General features: G+C 38.3%; 1 protein-coding gene across 2 annotated transcripts in view; it reads right to left on the bottom strand.

The window, feature by feature from the left end:
• The window catches only part of MAPRE2 (microtubule associated protein RP/EB family member 2), a 160,062-nt gene that overhangs the window by 29,729 nt on the left and 114,136 nt on the right, over window positions 1-16,197 (bottom strand). For both annotated transcript variants that reach the window (XM_082640970.1, XM_082640969.1), the window contains 2 exons: window positions 7,171-7,316; window positions 4,099-4,312 (listed from right to left, as the gene is read on the bottom strand). In XM_082640970.1, coding sequence (XP_082497096.1) covers window positions 4,099-4,312; window positions 7,171-7,316 — 360 coding nt within the window. The remainder of the gene's footprint in view (window positions 1-4,098; window positions 4,313-7,170; window positions 7,317-16,197) is intronic.

The raw sequence follows: 16,197 nt of genomic DNA, 5'->3' as shown, positions 1-16,197 counted from the left end.
TGTCTAAGCTGTGGTTGCTATAGGAACCACAACCTCAAATTTCATTTTAAGTTTAGTTAAGTGCTCACACATAAAAACTGATCCTGCTGACAGCTATCTTGAGTTGCAGATATGGCTCATAGCAATAAATTTATAAACATCATGACTCACGATGACGTATGCACTTAATAGATATCTGTCATTATAAAAATGTATATTTTAACATATGCTCCTTGTTGGTAGATCAAAAGCAATTCAAGATGCAATTCCTCAGGTTGTAGATAGAATAAGACTTGCCAGGCAGCCATCCACCTTTAGCGACAGCCTCTGCTCATGCTGAAGCTTGTTACAGCCCAGGTAAGTCACCCAAATACACACAGACACCAACGGGTTCTATGGCTTCTCTGAATCCACGGAATACTGGTGTCTATACTGAAATGGCAGAAAAATCTAGCATGTTTTATAGTCAGGACATGCAAATTACTTTTAATATTAGTTTAAGGATATATTTGGAGAGAGATAAAGCCACTGCAAAATGAACCAAATATCCCAAAGCCAAAATGAAAAAATAATTAAAGACCATCTCCTGTTTTCGATTACACCAGACGTTGCTTGTTTCCACTAATACAGATGATTAAGAAGCGACCAAGGCCTAGAGATGGGCACAGAAATTACTGCTGAATTACTGCTACTGACCTGGCATCACTGGGAGATGACTGGCATAGATATGTGAATTTCCCAGACAGCTGACCCTCACCTCATCAAGCACTTTAATTTGTCTTAAATTTTGGATGGACACAATCAGACTTAACGTACGACGAGGATGGTCTCGAATGGTTTCAGACCAGAGGCAGAGAGGCTAGTTTAGAGACTGTAAAATAGTTCATGGGAGAGATGATTATAAATAGAAACTTAAAATCTTAAGAATTAGAAGGGAACTCTGTTATTGATTAGTACACGCTGGTGTCATACAGATCTTGAGGGCTACTGAGAGACACGGAGCTCTTTGATTCAGCAACAGAGATCTCAGGCTGCTGGACTATTTATAAGGTTTCATGAAGATTTTTTGGCTCTTCTTTTACTGATGTTCACACTTTGTAGTGCTATCAGTATACTCCTTGCCCTAATAAGATACACGCTGAGAAACCATATCCCCATGTTTGTTATAATTATATCCAAGTCAAGAAAGAGCAAATAAAGTGGGGTCGCGAAGTACAAATTTCCAGTTATAAAATAAATAAGTCATGCGGGTGTAAAGTACAGCATGGGGAATATAGTCAATAATATCATATTAACTTTGTATGGTACAGATGGTAACTAGAATCATTGTGGTGATCATTTTGCAATGTGTACAAATGCCAAGTCACTATGTTGTTGTACACCTGAAACTAATATAATGTGGTATATCAATTAGATGTCAATTTTAAAAATAAATAAATATATATAAAAGAAAGAGCAAATAGACTCTGGGTAAGTATTCTAGGAACTCTCCCTTGTGGAAAGAGTAAAGTGTATGAATTTTATAGCACAGATTTTACAACACCTATTCTGACTTTTAGAAGACGTTTTGGCTTACACTTTCTTGGCTGTTTTCCCAAGAGTTGGATACATGACCTCTAGAAAAAAATGAGGTCTCATTGTATTTATAGGAGCCTTTCTCCTATTATAGCCTTTAAAACAATGTTCTACATGTGATGTATACCTTGCTATAATTTTGTCAGTATAGTTTTACTACCCCACCATGTCCAAGAGTCAGAACATGTCCCATAAAAAACAGTATGACTGGTTTGACTTCTGGAAATATCCTTCCTCTTTGATTAAGACCAATGAGGTAAACATATTCGAGGTATCAGGAACACAAGCCTTGGCAATACTGTCTTCCAGAACATTAAAAACCAAATTTATGATCTGCTGACTTTAATGTGTTTCCTGAGCTTTGTCACCAGAGAAGTTAAGCTCTGGAAACAATGTATTTCTTTTCCAGGTTCATGGACATTCTTTCTATCAAAATGGCACAAGTTTCTCTGTGGCTTTTGTGAAAGACAGATGAGGGAATTCCTTGAAAATGAGGCCAAGGCAGCATAATGACAGTTCTGTTTGGGGGCGGGGTGGGGTTAGAATGGTTGGTGCCAATTTAAGGACACGTTATGACTGTAGAAGAAAAATGTTCTGAGGCCTGTCCGGTTCCACTGCTGAAAACTTGAAAAAGTAGCAGCTGAGTTTCAAGATGAATCTGTACATCATTAGCAGCTGCAGAAAAAGAGCTTGCGGTGAGAGCTACCAGCCGCTCTTGGTTTTCGTAGCTTCTTGTCCCCCAACCCCATCTGCCTGTGTCTCCCCAGCTCTGAAGGAGACACACCACTCCCCTTCTCTATCCTGGTCCTAGAATAATTACACTTTCTGACAAAAGCTGAAGGCCAGTTTGAACGGCCACAAACTTTTGTTCCCCAAACTCCCTGTGGCTTCATTTTTACCCAAACTCTTCCCAGCACTTCTGTTCTGAAAAAGGTAAACATTCCCTTTCCTTGCCAAACCTCTTTCGATGCCCTTGACCCCACTTTTTCCCTCCAGCCTCAGGGTCATTGTTCCACCAGTTTCCCCTCCTTTTTCCTATTCCTTCTCACGAACCTTTCTCCCATCTTACAAACCTGCTCCTTGTGCTGTGTCCTAAAAGCAAACAAAATCAAATCGAGGACAATACCATTCTCTCCCCAATCTTACTTCCTAAAGCAACTGTCAGCTTTTTCCCGACGCCAACAAAATGTTTTTATTTCCTCTACTTATTCTCCTGATTTGGTGAAGGTGGAATCTCCTCTCACATCACTTTCACGTTTGTGTGTCATGCCCTTGTTAATAAGCCGCTGCAATCTAGGTGTATGGATTCAGCATTTCTACAGACCAATTCTCTAAAGAACTATTAATCACCCCCCCAGGAGCCAGATTTCTTTCTTTGGCCTATTTTCAGGTTTCATCCTATCTGATCTCTCCAACAATTAATACTCAGCGCTGTTGGTGATCCCTCTTTCTAAAAATGTCCTACTGTTTGTTCTCAGATGTTGAGCTGGTTTTTCCCCTGATGTTCCTCCTTTTCTCAGCTTCCTTTTTCCTCTTGTCCCTTAAATGTATGTATTCGCAAAGATCTGTGCTTCGTTTATTTTGTTTCAGCTTATTTACTCTATGGCTTTGAAGTTGGATTTTTATGATGTCTCAGTTTCCTTTCTCCAATTCCTCAGCCCCCTCCTGGGCCCATCATTCCACTGAGTGACCCCAAAGGACCCTTCCAGTCCTCACTGTACTTGACTCCTCAGCAGATTTAGACACTGGTGACTGTTCTGCTCCCTTCCTTCTATTTCCCTGACACGTCATTCCTTCATTTCTTTCCATCTTTCGGTGTCTTCCCTGCTCCCATGTAAGCCCTTCCTTTTCTACCCAAACGTTAAATGTTCGAGTTCCTCAGGGACTCACCTCTCCTCATTGGGGACTCACTTCCAGCTTCGATTACCTGGATATGGAAGACTCACCAATGTTTACCTCTAGCCGACACTTCCTTGAGTTCCAGACACATGTCCACACAGTTTAGTATTAGTCTTGTTATAATCATTTCTAGTAATTCTCATTGGAAGCTGGGCATAAATAAGGAATTTGCATTCTTACAGAATTAAGGCTGTTGACTTAACAAGTGTGAACACTGGTGTTCAGGATGGAAACACATGGTTTCTGAGGATTTCATCATTTAACTCTCCTGTATCACAGCTGATGTTTATAATAATGACCCTCATTGGACAAGAGCACATTCTGCTTGGTAAAGTCTGTTTTCTAGGCAAGAATGTTCGTAATATATTTTAGAGAGATTTTTCTCCAAAATAGTTAAAACATTTTTTAAAGTTCTAGGTATTTATCCTCAGTGACTTCACTTTTGGGTGAAGTTGGCTAAGTGAGGTCTTGCTGAATGTTGTCACATAGAAATTGGCACTGCTCACACCGGAGACAGGATGGATATTTCATGAATTCCCTCTGAAGGATTATAGATGATAATCCATATTTAAAAGTGTAAATCGGCTCACAGTACGGCGCCGGAGGGCCTGTGAAAGTGACTCTAGGATTTCACTGTTACGGTACCTGCTGTCGGGGAGTTTGCATGGTGAGACTTCTTGGGCAGGTTGAAGATCTGTTCGCCGGGGTCGGGAGGAGGAATTGCATCTTGCCCTTGTCGTGCTTCTACGGGGTCATACTCCTTGCCATCGTAGTTAGCATCATAGAACTTCTTAAACCACTGAATAAAATCCAGGTTGTCCTGGAAACGCCCTTTCACGAGCTTTTCCACTGGAATTACCTGCAATATAAAATCACCCGGTGAGTCACGATCCTCAGGCTTGTTTGTATGGAATACAACTGAAGTGTTCCCTAAATATAACTTTACATCTGCAATTCATGCCTGCTGGCCTCTCCCCCAGTGTCTTAGCCAGTGGTATTCCAGAATTCATATAATTTTTCATTATATTAAAGAAAAATTAAAATGTTGTAGTTGGTTCTCGTGGAATATTTAATACATCTGAACAAACCATATGAAACAAGGAATACTCTGAGCTGTCAAGAGGGGCTGATCCTCTTCGTAGAATGTTTATTGCCAAAGCATATCCCCCCAAAAACATGGGTCTGGGATGTTGTGCTGTTTCAAGGTTGATAGGTTTTCCTTATTTCTTTGTAACACTTGGTCTAGCTGTGTTGGAATAAGCTCTTAAAAGGATTGTAGTTATTAGAGAGTACGAATGAATAAGACTCAAGTCAATGAAAACTCACACTAATCTAACGGTTCCTATGAAACAAAATGAGCTTTCATGGAGTGTCTTTACAATGTAGAGAGACAAGCATAAAATAAAAACAACTAACCACAATACAGGGCTCAGTAATTCATGGGTTACACTGGAGCACGGTTAATGTGCCATGGGGGTACATTTCTTAAACAGGTTTCTTTTTGTATTTTGTAACTATTTTATCAAGACTGGGTGTAAATTAAGTGTTTTTAACGGGCAGCCTAAAGAGCCAATCAGTATTCCCTTTAGAGGTCTTTTCATTGTACTATTTAAGTATTTTCATGTTTTCTGATTTGTAAGTTTTGTTTATGCTGATATTGTGATTGTTTTAGAAAGTGCCTTCTTGGAGCATAAGGCCCTTTAATTAACATGCTACTATATTTTGCTTTCTGCCAAACGTGAACATTTATAAACAGTTTTAGGTGATGATGATGCATTAGCCATTCAAAGCAGGCACTTCCTTCTGTTGACTTAATTTTGCAATTCCTATCAAAATGAAAGTTCCGGGGTCATAAGTTCAAAATCTGAGATGGCGAGGAAATATTTGTACATATGCTTCCCACGTGCTGTCACAGGCTATGACAAACATGAACAGGGATCACTGTCTCTACACCAGGATCTCTGGGTAGAATCATAGCATATTAAGCTAGAGAGGCCAACAAAGGTCATAAAGGTCAGTGTTCCTCCAGTACAAGAATTTTATCTTCAAATTTCTTTTTTTCTTTTTTTGGGCCACACCACGGCTTGCAGGATGCTAGTTCCCTGACACAGGATTGAACCTGTGCCCTCGGCAGTGAAAGCTGGGAGTCCTAACCACTGGTCTGCCAGGGAATTCCCTATCTTCAAATTTCTTAACAATGGCTGACCCACTCTCGTACACTTCTACGGATATATGGAGTCCCCAACTTTGTTACCTAGCAAGTTCCGTCAATAAACCTATGAATGGGTGTTTCTTTTCTTTTTGATCTAGAAGCATGTATAGAAAAATGATACAGAAGTGTACAGAGAAGTGATGCTAATAAGGAAGAAGAATCTATATAACTCTGGTTTTGAATAAATACAGAAGGAGCTAATTGGAAATTAACCACAGTAAAGGATATCAAGTTGAAAAGGAGTCAAAAAATTAAAATGTTAAAGAGGATGTATGTTTTGCAATAAAAATTCTGAGAAAATGAGAAGCCAAACTTTTCTTAATATTTTGATAAGAATGCTTTGATTTAGGAAGATATTAATTGCATAAATTTAAAAATATATACAGTTCAGCAAACTTTCTTTCCTTTAACCTCTATCTCTTATAATGCAAAATTTAAATTTTTTTTTTTTTTTTTTGCGGTACGTGGGCCCCTCACCGTTGTGGCCCCTCCTGCTGCGGAGCACAGGCTCCAGACACACAGGCTCAGCGGCCATGGCTCACGGGCCCAGCCGCTCCGCGGCATGTGGGATCTTCCCGGACCGGGACACGAACTCATGTTCCCTGCATCGGCAGGCGGACTCTCAACCACTGCGCCACCAGGGAAGCCCCCAAATTTAAATTTTTATTTCCATAGCCTGTTTATTTATTGCTACTATCTATGAAAAGAAAAGCTTTCTATTTCTCCCCTGCTGGTTTTTCTCTTTTCCCTTATTCAAAATTCATTTCTTTCCAACCTATTCTCTCCAAGAGCTATATCCTAAATAAAGACTATGAATGTAATATGTATTTGAATAGCAGGAAACATGCAGAGCCTGAATGGGCTTCAGCAATAGTCCTCTACAGGGGAAAAAGGACTCTAGTCTAACTTCATTTGTATCACTCTAGAATAAAATTATGAAGTTCAAAGTGGGTGAAAGAATATTTTATGGACATTGAGTGAGAATCTGAGTGTATATACTGGACACTTTAATGTGTAGTACTCGCTTTAATTTCATAACCACAGGGAAGGGGGTTTTAGTCCCATTTTACAGATGGGTAAACTCAGACTCAAAGAATTTAAATAACTTGCTCAAGTCATGGTGCTGGGATTCAAACCCGTGCCATTTCTACTGTACTATGCTATTTCTTTAAAGAAATAAAACACACAAAGAACCACAGTGGCATCTGGAAAACATAAAAATTTCTCATCTGCAATGCTAATACAGAATAACAACATTTCAGCATTCATAATTTCTGTTAGCGTTTTTAGTCTAATGGCTACAAGTTTAGAAATCTCCTCAAATAAAAACCTCAGGAAAATATGGGAAGTGAGGGTTGGTGCTTTATGCTCAGTACAGGACCCAACCTACTGTACTGTTGTCAAGATATATCCCACTGACACATTTTTGGATTTTTGCATCTCTGCGTGAAAACAATTTTAAGCAAAGATAATGCATTTCATGGAGGTACAAGTGTGTCTCCTACCTTATCAACATTCATTCGCTTAAACGATGCTTGCAGAAGCTTAAAATTGTGAATGTACTCATGTTCCAACTTCGCTTGAAATTTTACTTTCTTCAAACTAATGCAGCCAGGAAAGAGCATGTCCATGAACTGGCAGTAGGCTGCTCCTGGAAAGAGACAAGAAAAGGACCAGTGTGAGTCTGACTGTACCACGTGCGACTGAGGGTTGCTGGGCAGGAGGGAGCCGGGAGCCCAGAGCCCTCAGCCCTCCTGCCGTGTGTGCTCCTCTCCTCATGGCACCCACATCTCCTCACCCACCAGGGCTGGGTACTGGTGGGCAGGGATGTGCCTTGATGCAGCTCCTGCCACTTCCCCATCCCTAACCACTGTGATACCGACGCTGTTCACCAGAGCATCACCAGATTCCACAGTGAACAGAACTTCATTCTTCAACACCAAGGAAATCAGTGTATGAACAACTTTAGCTTCTATCAGAAAAAAAAAGGAACATATTTTTCCTTCCATCTAGCTGCTACTGACTCCAAATCATTAAAATACATAAGAGAAAAATAGCAGAAAATTTCAACATGAGCAAACTACATGAAATATGGAGCTCAAAAAATATGCATACGCCATCCAAGCTGTTTTATATCCACCCTGCAAAATGACTGAGGTGAAACAGTTTAACTAAGCCAACTAATACCAAAAACAGTTGTATACCAATTTAATTTCAGTCCAGAGCAATGAGGTTCCTATATTAACATGAAGGGTGGAGACATGGAGACTCTGAAACTTACAGAAGTTCAGAGTCATGCTATTTATGACTGAGAAATAAAAATAACAGACATGTTCAATGAGTTCCCTGAGGAAACGGTCATAGAAAAAAGGATATTAGTAAGTCTTTCATATATATATATACACATTTTATGCAGAACTCTTAGATCATGACAATATCAACTAGAAAATCCCACAAAGATCATACATATTGACTCATAAAGGCTAAAGGCATTTAGAAAAAGAAATTCCAAGTCAGAGTGATTATTTTTCTTTTACAAGTAGGAAAAGCAATTGAGTGGTGAGAATGGGAACAAATGGCCATTTCTGTGTTCTCTTTCTTTCTTTGCTTCTCCAGATCTCTTGGTCTGTTTTTGTAACGTGCCAATGATATGCCTTTCTGAACATAAAGGGCTCTCCTCCATCCTTTGGTATCAAGGTTTCTGTGAGAAGCCTTTCATTCTGTTTGGGCGACTCACCTTTACACAGGAAGAGCCCACTTGGTCTCTTATGTCAAATAGATGTTGAGCATCCTTTACTGAGATAGGAATCCCAGAAAAGAGGGAACCAGATATTAAGAATCTAAGGGCTGCTACAACAGGAAATGGTGGGATAACTCATTATTTGTAGGTAAGAGTATAAAGTGATGAAATATAGGCCACAATACACATTAATTCCAGAATCTTTACATCTGTGATGCTTCCTTTAGATGCCAGTACCCTAAGTACAAACTGGTACTTTTGTAGTCAAGCAGATGGGTTCTCTTAAAAACAAGACAAAATAAAACAAACCAAAACAAAAAACACTGGAGGAGGTGAGAGAAGCTTCATAATCTTGGGGGGCATTCTTACAGTCGTCATCCAATTATTCAGGTCCTCCTTTTGAAGTGCCACCAGATGGAGCCAATACCAAAAGCCATTCAACATGATTTTTATAGAGATGGGGGTGTCTACACACAAGTGTCTCATTACCTGCTCTTTAAAGAGTTATTTTCACTTTTGTAGTGGTTAGCGTAAAATTTACCTATGGAGACACTGGTATCTATGTGTTCGTACAAGCCCAGTGAGCAAATCACCTTCCAAATTTAAAAAGCAATAACAGCTTTTGAAACAAACAAAAAAACCCCACCAAACTTGAATACAGAGTGTGAAGGAAGAAAGGAAAATCATCTCTGGTCTCATCATCCAGAGGAAACCACTGTTAATATTCTGGCATATACCATTCTATTTTTTAAAAAATTTAACAGACCATGGTTCTCTTTCTGGATCATTAAATATTCGCTACTGACATTTTTAATGGCCTTCTGATTTTTATATCATGCTTAGCAACTTTCCCAAGCCAAGATTACATAAATATTCATGTGTATTTTCTTTAAGTACTTATATGGTCTCAAGTTTCACATTTACATTCTGAATAGACGTGGAATTTATTTTGGCCTACGATATAAAGGACGGTTCTAATTTTAGTTATTCCAAATGTTAGTGGAAATTTTTGGCTCCCCAGCATTTGGACACCTTCCTATCTGACTTGATGCAACAGGGCCCTGCCTCTCATCACAGTACCGAAGGTGGGCAGATATCCCTTTCCCAGCACCCAGGGTAAGATGCAGGCCTGTGACCTAGGCTCTGCCTTTGGATGCTCTTGCCTGGGTCTCAGAGTCTTAAGGGAGTGAGTGAAACATGCAGGGATCATTAGAATTTGGTCATGGTGGCAGCGGTGGGATCTAGCAGATGCTTCAGCAGCACAGCGGCATCCTAACCATCCTAGTCCAGTGGCTCAAGGGAGGATCTATTCCTAGTTTCTTCACATCTTTTGGATGCTGTCACCTTCTGAGCTTGGTTCCCCACTGACTGTGAGAGCTGCCCAATATGATTTCTGTAAATCTGTCTCTGCTTAAACTTGCCAGAATTATTTTCTGCTATTTTCAACCACAATTGCTGACTGATAAACTTAGCTAGGTGTTGAACACCATCATTTCATAGATAATCTATACTTTTCCCACAGAGGAATCACTAATTTTACTCTCTCTCTGACTTTCCTAATACATGCACTTAAAGTCTCTTCAGGGTTTTTTTGGGGGGGGGGGCAGGTCCTGTCCCGATGATAGTTCCACACTCTTCATTACTTAAATACATATATAATATGTATTACTATCTGTACAATAATTTCCCCTCTCCTTTTTCTCAAAATTTTCTTAAATTCTGTCATGCATTCGTTCTTTCCATTATAATTTTGAATTTGTCATTCATGGCATGAAGAAACTAGATCTTAAAAATTTAGTCATTTATTGAGATAGCCTCATCCACCAGAGGGCAGACAGCAGAAGCAAGAACTACAATCCAGCAGCCTGTGGAAAGAAAACCACATTGACAGAAAGACAGACAAAATGAAAAGATAGAGGGCTACATACCAGATGAAGGAACAAGATAAAACCCCAGAAAAACAACTAAATGAAGTGGAGATAAGCAACCTTCCAGAAAAAGAATTCAGAATAATGATAGTAAAGATGATCCAGGACGTCAGGAAAAGAATGGAGGCAAAGATCGAGAAGATGAAAGAAATGTTTAACAAAGACCTAGAAGAGTTAAAGAACAAACAAACAGAGACGAACAATACAAAAACTGAAATGAAAGATACACTAGAAGGAATCGATAGCAGAATAACTGAGGCAGAAGAATGGATAAGTGTCCTGGAAGAGAGAATGGTGGAATTCACTGCTGCAGAACAGAATAAGAAAAAATAATGAAAAGAAATGAAGACAGCCTAAGAGACCTCTGGGACAATATTAAATGCACCAACATTCACATTATAGGGGTCCCAGAAGGAGAAGAGGGAGAGAAAGGACCAGAGAAAATATATGAAGAGATGATAGTCGAAAACATCACTAACAAGGGAAAGGAAATAGCCACCCAAGTCCAGGAAGTGCAGAGAGTCCCAGGCAGGATAAAGCCAAGGAGAAACACACCGAGACACATAGTAATCAAACTGACAAAAATTAAAGACAAAGAAAAATTATTAAAAGCAACAAGGGAAAAACAACAAATAACATACAAGGGAACTCCCATAACGTTAACAGCTGATTTCTCAGCAGAAATTCTGCAAGCCAGAAGGGAGTGGCATGATATATTTAAAGTGATGAAAGGGAAGAACCTACAACCAAGATTACTCTACCCAGCAAGGATCTCATTCAGGTTCAACACAGAAATCAAAAGCTTTACAGACAAGCAAAAGCTAAGAGAATTCAGCACCACCAAACCAGCTCTACAACAAATGCTAAAGGAACTTCTCTAAGTAGGAAACACAAGAGAAGAAAAGGACCTACAAAAAACAAACCCATAACGATTGAGAAAATGATAACAGGAACATACATGTTGATAATTACCTTAAACGTGAATGGATTAAATGCTCTAACCAAAAGACACAGGCTCCCTGAATGTATACAAAAACAAGACCCATATATATGCTGTCTACAAGAGACCCACTTCAGACCTAGGGACAAATACAGACTGAAAGTGAGGGGATGGAAAAAGATATTCCATGCCAATGGAAATCAAAAGAAAGCTGGAGTAGCAATACTCATATCAGATAAAATAGACTTTAAAATAAAGAATGTTTCATGAGACAAGGAAGGATAATACTAATGATCAAAGGATCAATTCAAGAAGAGGATATAACAATTATAAATATATATGCACCCAACATAGGAGCACCTCAATACATAAGGCAACTGCTAACAGCTATAAAAGAGGAAATCGACAGTAACACAATAATAGTGGGGGACTTTAACACCTCACTTACACCAACAGACAGATCATTCAGGCAGAAAATTAATAAGGAAACACAAGCTTTAAATGACATAATGGACCAGATAGATTTAACTGATATTTATAGGACATTCCATCAAAAAACAGCAGATTACACTTTCTTCTCAAAGTGTAAGATTCTCCAGGAGAGATCACACACAGCTTGGGTCACAAATCAAGCCTCAGTAAACTGAAGAAAACTGAAATCATATCAAGTATCTTTTCTGACCACAACGCTATGAGGTTAGAAATCAATTACAGGGAAGAATAACGTAAAACACACAAACACATGGAGGCTAAACAATATGTTACTAAATAACCAAGAGATCATTGAAGAAATCAAAGAGGAAATAAAAAAATACCTAGAGACAAATGTCAATGAAAACATGATGACCCAAAACCTATGGGATGCAGCAAAAGCAGTTCTAAGAGGGAAGTTTATAGCAATACAATCCTACCTCAAGAAACAAGGAAAATCTCAAATAAACAATTTAACCTTACACCTAAAGGAACTAGAGAAAGAAGAACAAACAAAACCCAAGGTTAGCAGAAGGAAAGAATCATAAAGATCAGAGCGGAAATAAATGAAACAGAAACAAAGAAAACAACAGCAAAGATCAATAAAACTAAAAGCTGGTTTTTGAGAAGATAAACAAAATCGAGAAACCTTTAGCCAGACTCATCAAGAAAAAGAGGGAGAGGACGCAAATCAATAAAATTAGAAATGAAAAGGGAGAAGTTACAATGGACACTGCAGAAATACAAAGCATCATAAGAGACTACTACAAGCAACACTATGCCAATAAAATGGACACCCTGGAAGACATGAACAAATTCTTAGAAACGTATAACCTTCCAAGACTGAACCAGGAAGAAATAGAAAACATGAAGAGACCAATTGCAAGTAATGAAATTGAAACTGTGATTAAAGATCTTCCAACATACAAAACTCCAGTACCAGATGGCTCCACAGGTGAATTCTATCAGACATTTAAAGAAGAGCTAACACCCATCCTTCTCAAACTCTTCCAAATAACTGCAGAGGAAGGAAGACTCCCAAACTCATTCTACAAGGTCACCATCACCCTGATACCAAAACCAGACAAAGATACTACAAAAAAGAGAAAATTACAGACCAGTATCACTGATGAATATAGATGCAAAAATCCTCAACAAAATACCAGCAAATAGAATCCAAATACACATTAAAAGGATCATACACCATGAACAAGTGGGATTTATCCCAGGGATGCAAGGATTCTTCAATATACACAAATCAGTCAATGTGATACACCATATTAACAAATTGAAGAATAAAAACCATATGATCATCTCAGTAGATGCAGAAAAAGCTTTTGACAAAATTCAATACCCATTTATGACAATAACTCTCCAGAAAGTGGGCACAGAGGGAACCTACCTCAACATAATTAAGGCCATATATGACAAACCCACAGCAAACATTATTCTCAATGGTGAGAAACTGAAAGCATTTCCTCTAAGATCAGGAAAAGACAAGGATGTCCACTCTCACCACTATTATTCAACATAGTTTTGGAAGTCCTAGCCACAGCAATCAGAGAAGAAAAAGAAATAAAAGGAATACAAATTGGAAAAGAAGAAGTAAAGCTGTCCTGTTTGCACAAGACATGATACTATACATAGAGAATCCTAAAGATGCCACCAGAAAACTACTAGAGCTAATCAATGAATTTGGTAAAGTTGCAGGATACAAAATTAATGCACAGAAATCTCTTGCATTCCTATATACTAACAACAAAAGATCAGAAAGAGAAATTAAGGAAACAATCCCATTCACCATTGCAACAAAAAGAATAAAATACCTCGGAATAAACCCACCTAAGGAGGTAAGAGACCTCTACTCAGAAAACTATAAGACACTGATGAAAGAAATCAAAGATGACACAAACAGATGGAGAGACATATACCATGTTCTTGCATTGGAAGAATCAATATTGTGAAAATGGCTATACTACCCAAAGCAATCTACAGATTCAATGCAATCCCTATCAAATTACCAATGGCATTTTTTACAGAACTAGAACAAAAAATCTTAAAATTTGTATGGAGACACAAAAGACCCCGAATAGCCAAAGCAGTCTTGAGGGAAAAAAACAGAGCTGGAGGAATCAGACTCCCTGACTTCAGACGATACTACAAAGCTACAGTAATCAAGACAATATGGTACTGGCACAAAAACAGAAATATAGATCAATGGAACAGGATAGAAAGCTCAGAATAAACTCATGCACATGTGGTCACCTTATCTTTGATAAAGGAGGCAAGAGTATAAAATGGAGAAAAGACAGCCTCTTCAATAAGTAGTGCTGGAAAAACTGGACAGCTACATGTAAAAGAATTAAATCAGAACACGCCCTCACACCATACACAAAAATATACTCAAAATGGATTTAAGACCTAAATGTAAGACCGGACACTATAAAACTCTTAGAGGAAAACATAGGAAGAACACTCTTTGACATAAATCACAGCAAGATCTCTTTTGACCCACCTCCTAGACTAATGGAAATAAATACAAAAATAAACAAATGGGACCTAATGAAACTTAAAAGCTTTTGCACAGCAAAGGAAACTATAAACAAGATGAAAAGACAACCCTCAGAATGGGAGAAAATATTTGCAAATGAATCAACAGACAAAGGATTAATCTCCAAAGTATATAAACAGCTCAGGCAGCTCAATATTAAAAAAACAAACAATGCAATCAATAAATGGGCAGACCTACACAGACATTTCTCAAAAGAAGACATACAGATGGCCAAGAGGCACATGAAAAGATGCTCAATATCACTAATTATTAGAGAAATGCAAATCCAAACTACAATGAGGTATCACCTCACAGCAGTTAGAATGGGCATCATAGAAAATCTACAAACAACAAATGTTGGAGAGGGTGTGGAGAAAAGGGAACCCTCTTGCACTGTTGGTGGGAATGTAAATTGATAATAGCCACTATGGAGAACAGTATGGAGGTTCCTCAAAAAACTAAAAATAGAATTATTGAATGACCCAGCAATCCCACTACTGGGCATATATCCTGAGAAAACCATAATTCAAAAAGACACATGCATCCCAATGTTCATTGCAGCTCTGTTTACAATAGCCAGGTCATGGAAGCAACCTAAATGCCCATCAACAGACAAATGGATAAAGATGTGGTACATATATACAATGGAACATTACTCAGCCGTAAAAAGGAATGAAATGGGGTCATTTGCAGAGATGTGGATGGACCTAGAGACTGTCATACAGAGTAAGTCAGAAAGAGAAAAAGAAATATCATATATTAACACATATATGTGGAATCTAGAAAAATGGTACAGATGAACCAGTTTACAAGGCAGAAATAGAGACAGAGATGTAGAGAACAAACGTATGGACAGCAAGGGGGGAAGGCGGGGTCGGTGGGGGGTGGTGGGATGAATTGGGAGGTTGGGATTGACATATATACACTAATATGTATAAAATAGATAACAAATAAGAACCTGCTGTATAAATAAATAAATTCAAAAAAAATTGTCATTTATTATATAATGATATAGGTTTATTGAAATATAATTCATATACCATAAAGTTCAATCTTTTAAAGTTTATAATTCAGTGGTTTTTAATATATTCACAGAATCATGCACCTATCACCACTCTCTAATTCCAGAAGATTCTCATTAGCACCCCCCTTCCCCAAACAAACCCCATACATATTAGCAGCCACTCTTGATTCTCTCCTCCCACCAGACCCTGGTAACCACTAATCTATTTTGTCTCTACAGATTTACTTATTTTGGCCATTTCATATAAATGTAATCATAAAATATGTGGCCTTTGTGTCTAGTTTTGCTCACTTAGCAAAATCTTTCCCAGGTTCATCCATGTTGTGGCACATATTAGAATGTCATATTCCTTTTTATGGTTGAATAATATTCCATTGTATGAATGTAACACATTTTATTGATTGAATCATCAGTTGATGAACGTTTGAGTTGTTTTCACTCAGGGGCTATTATCAGCAATGCTGCTACAAACATTCATGCAGATGATTTTGTGTGAACTTAATTTTCAATTCTCTTGGGATATACCTAGGAGTGGAAAATGGTATCACCGTGTTTTAACATTTTGAGGAGCTGCCAGACTGTTTTCCAAAGCAGGTGCTCCATTTCACACTCCCACCAGCAACATATGAGGGCTCCAGTTTCTCCAGATCTTCACCAACACTTGTGTTTTTGATTGTAGCCATCCTAGTGTGTGTAAATTTTGATTTGATTTCCCTAGTGGCTAATGGTGTTGAACACCTTTTTCATATGCTTTTTTACCATTTGTATACCTTCTTTGGAGAAATGTTTATGCAAATCCTTTGCCCATTTTTAAAGTGGGTTAAATGCCTTTTTGTTGGTGAGTTATTAAGAGTTCTTTCTACATTTCGGATACAGGT

The sequence above is a fragment of the Mesoplodon mirus genome (assembly GCF_964341445.2).
Source record: "Mesoplodon mirus genome assembly, chromosome: 13".
Lineage (NCBI taxonomy): Eukaryota > Metazoa > Chordata > Mammalia > Artiodactyla > Ziphiidae > Mesoplodon > Mesoplodon mirus.
Note: the sequence above shows the minus strand (reverse complement) of the source record. Positions and strands in the feature narration are given on the sequence as shown.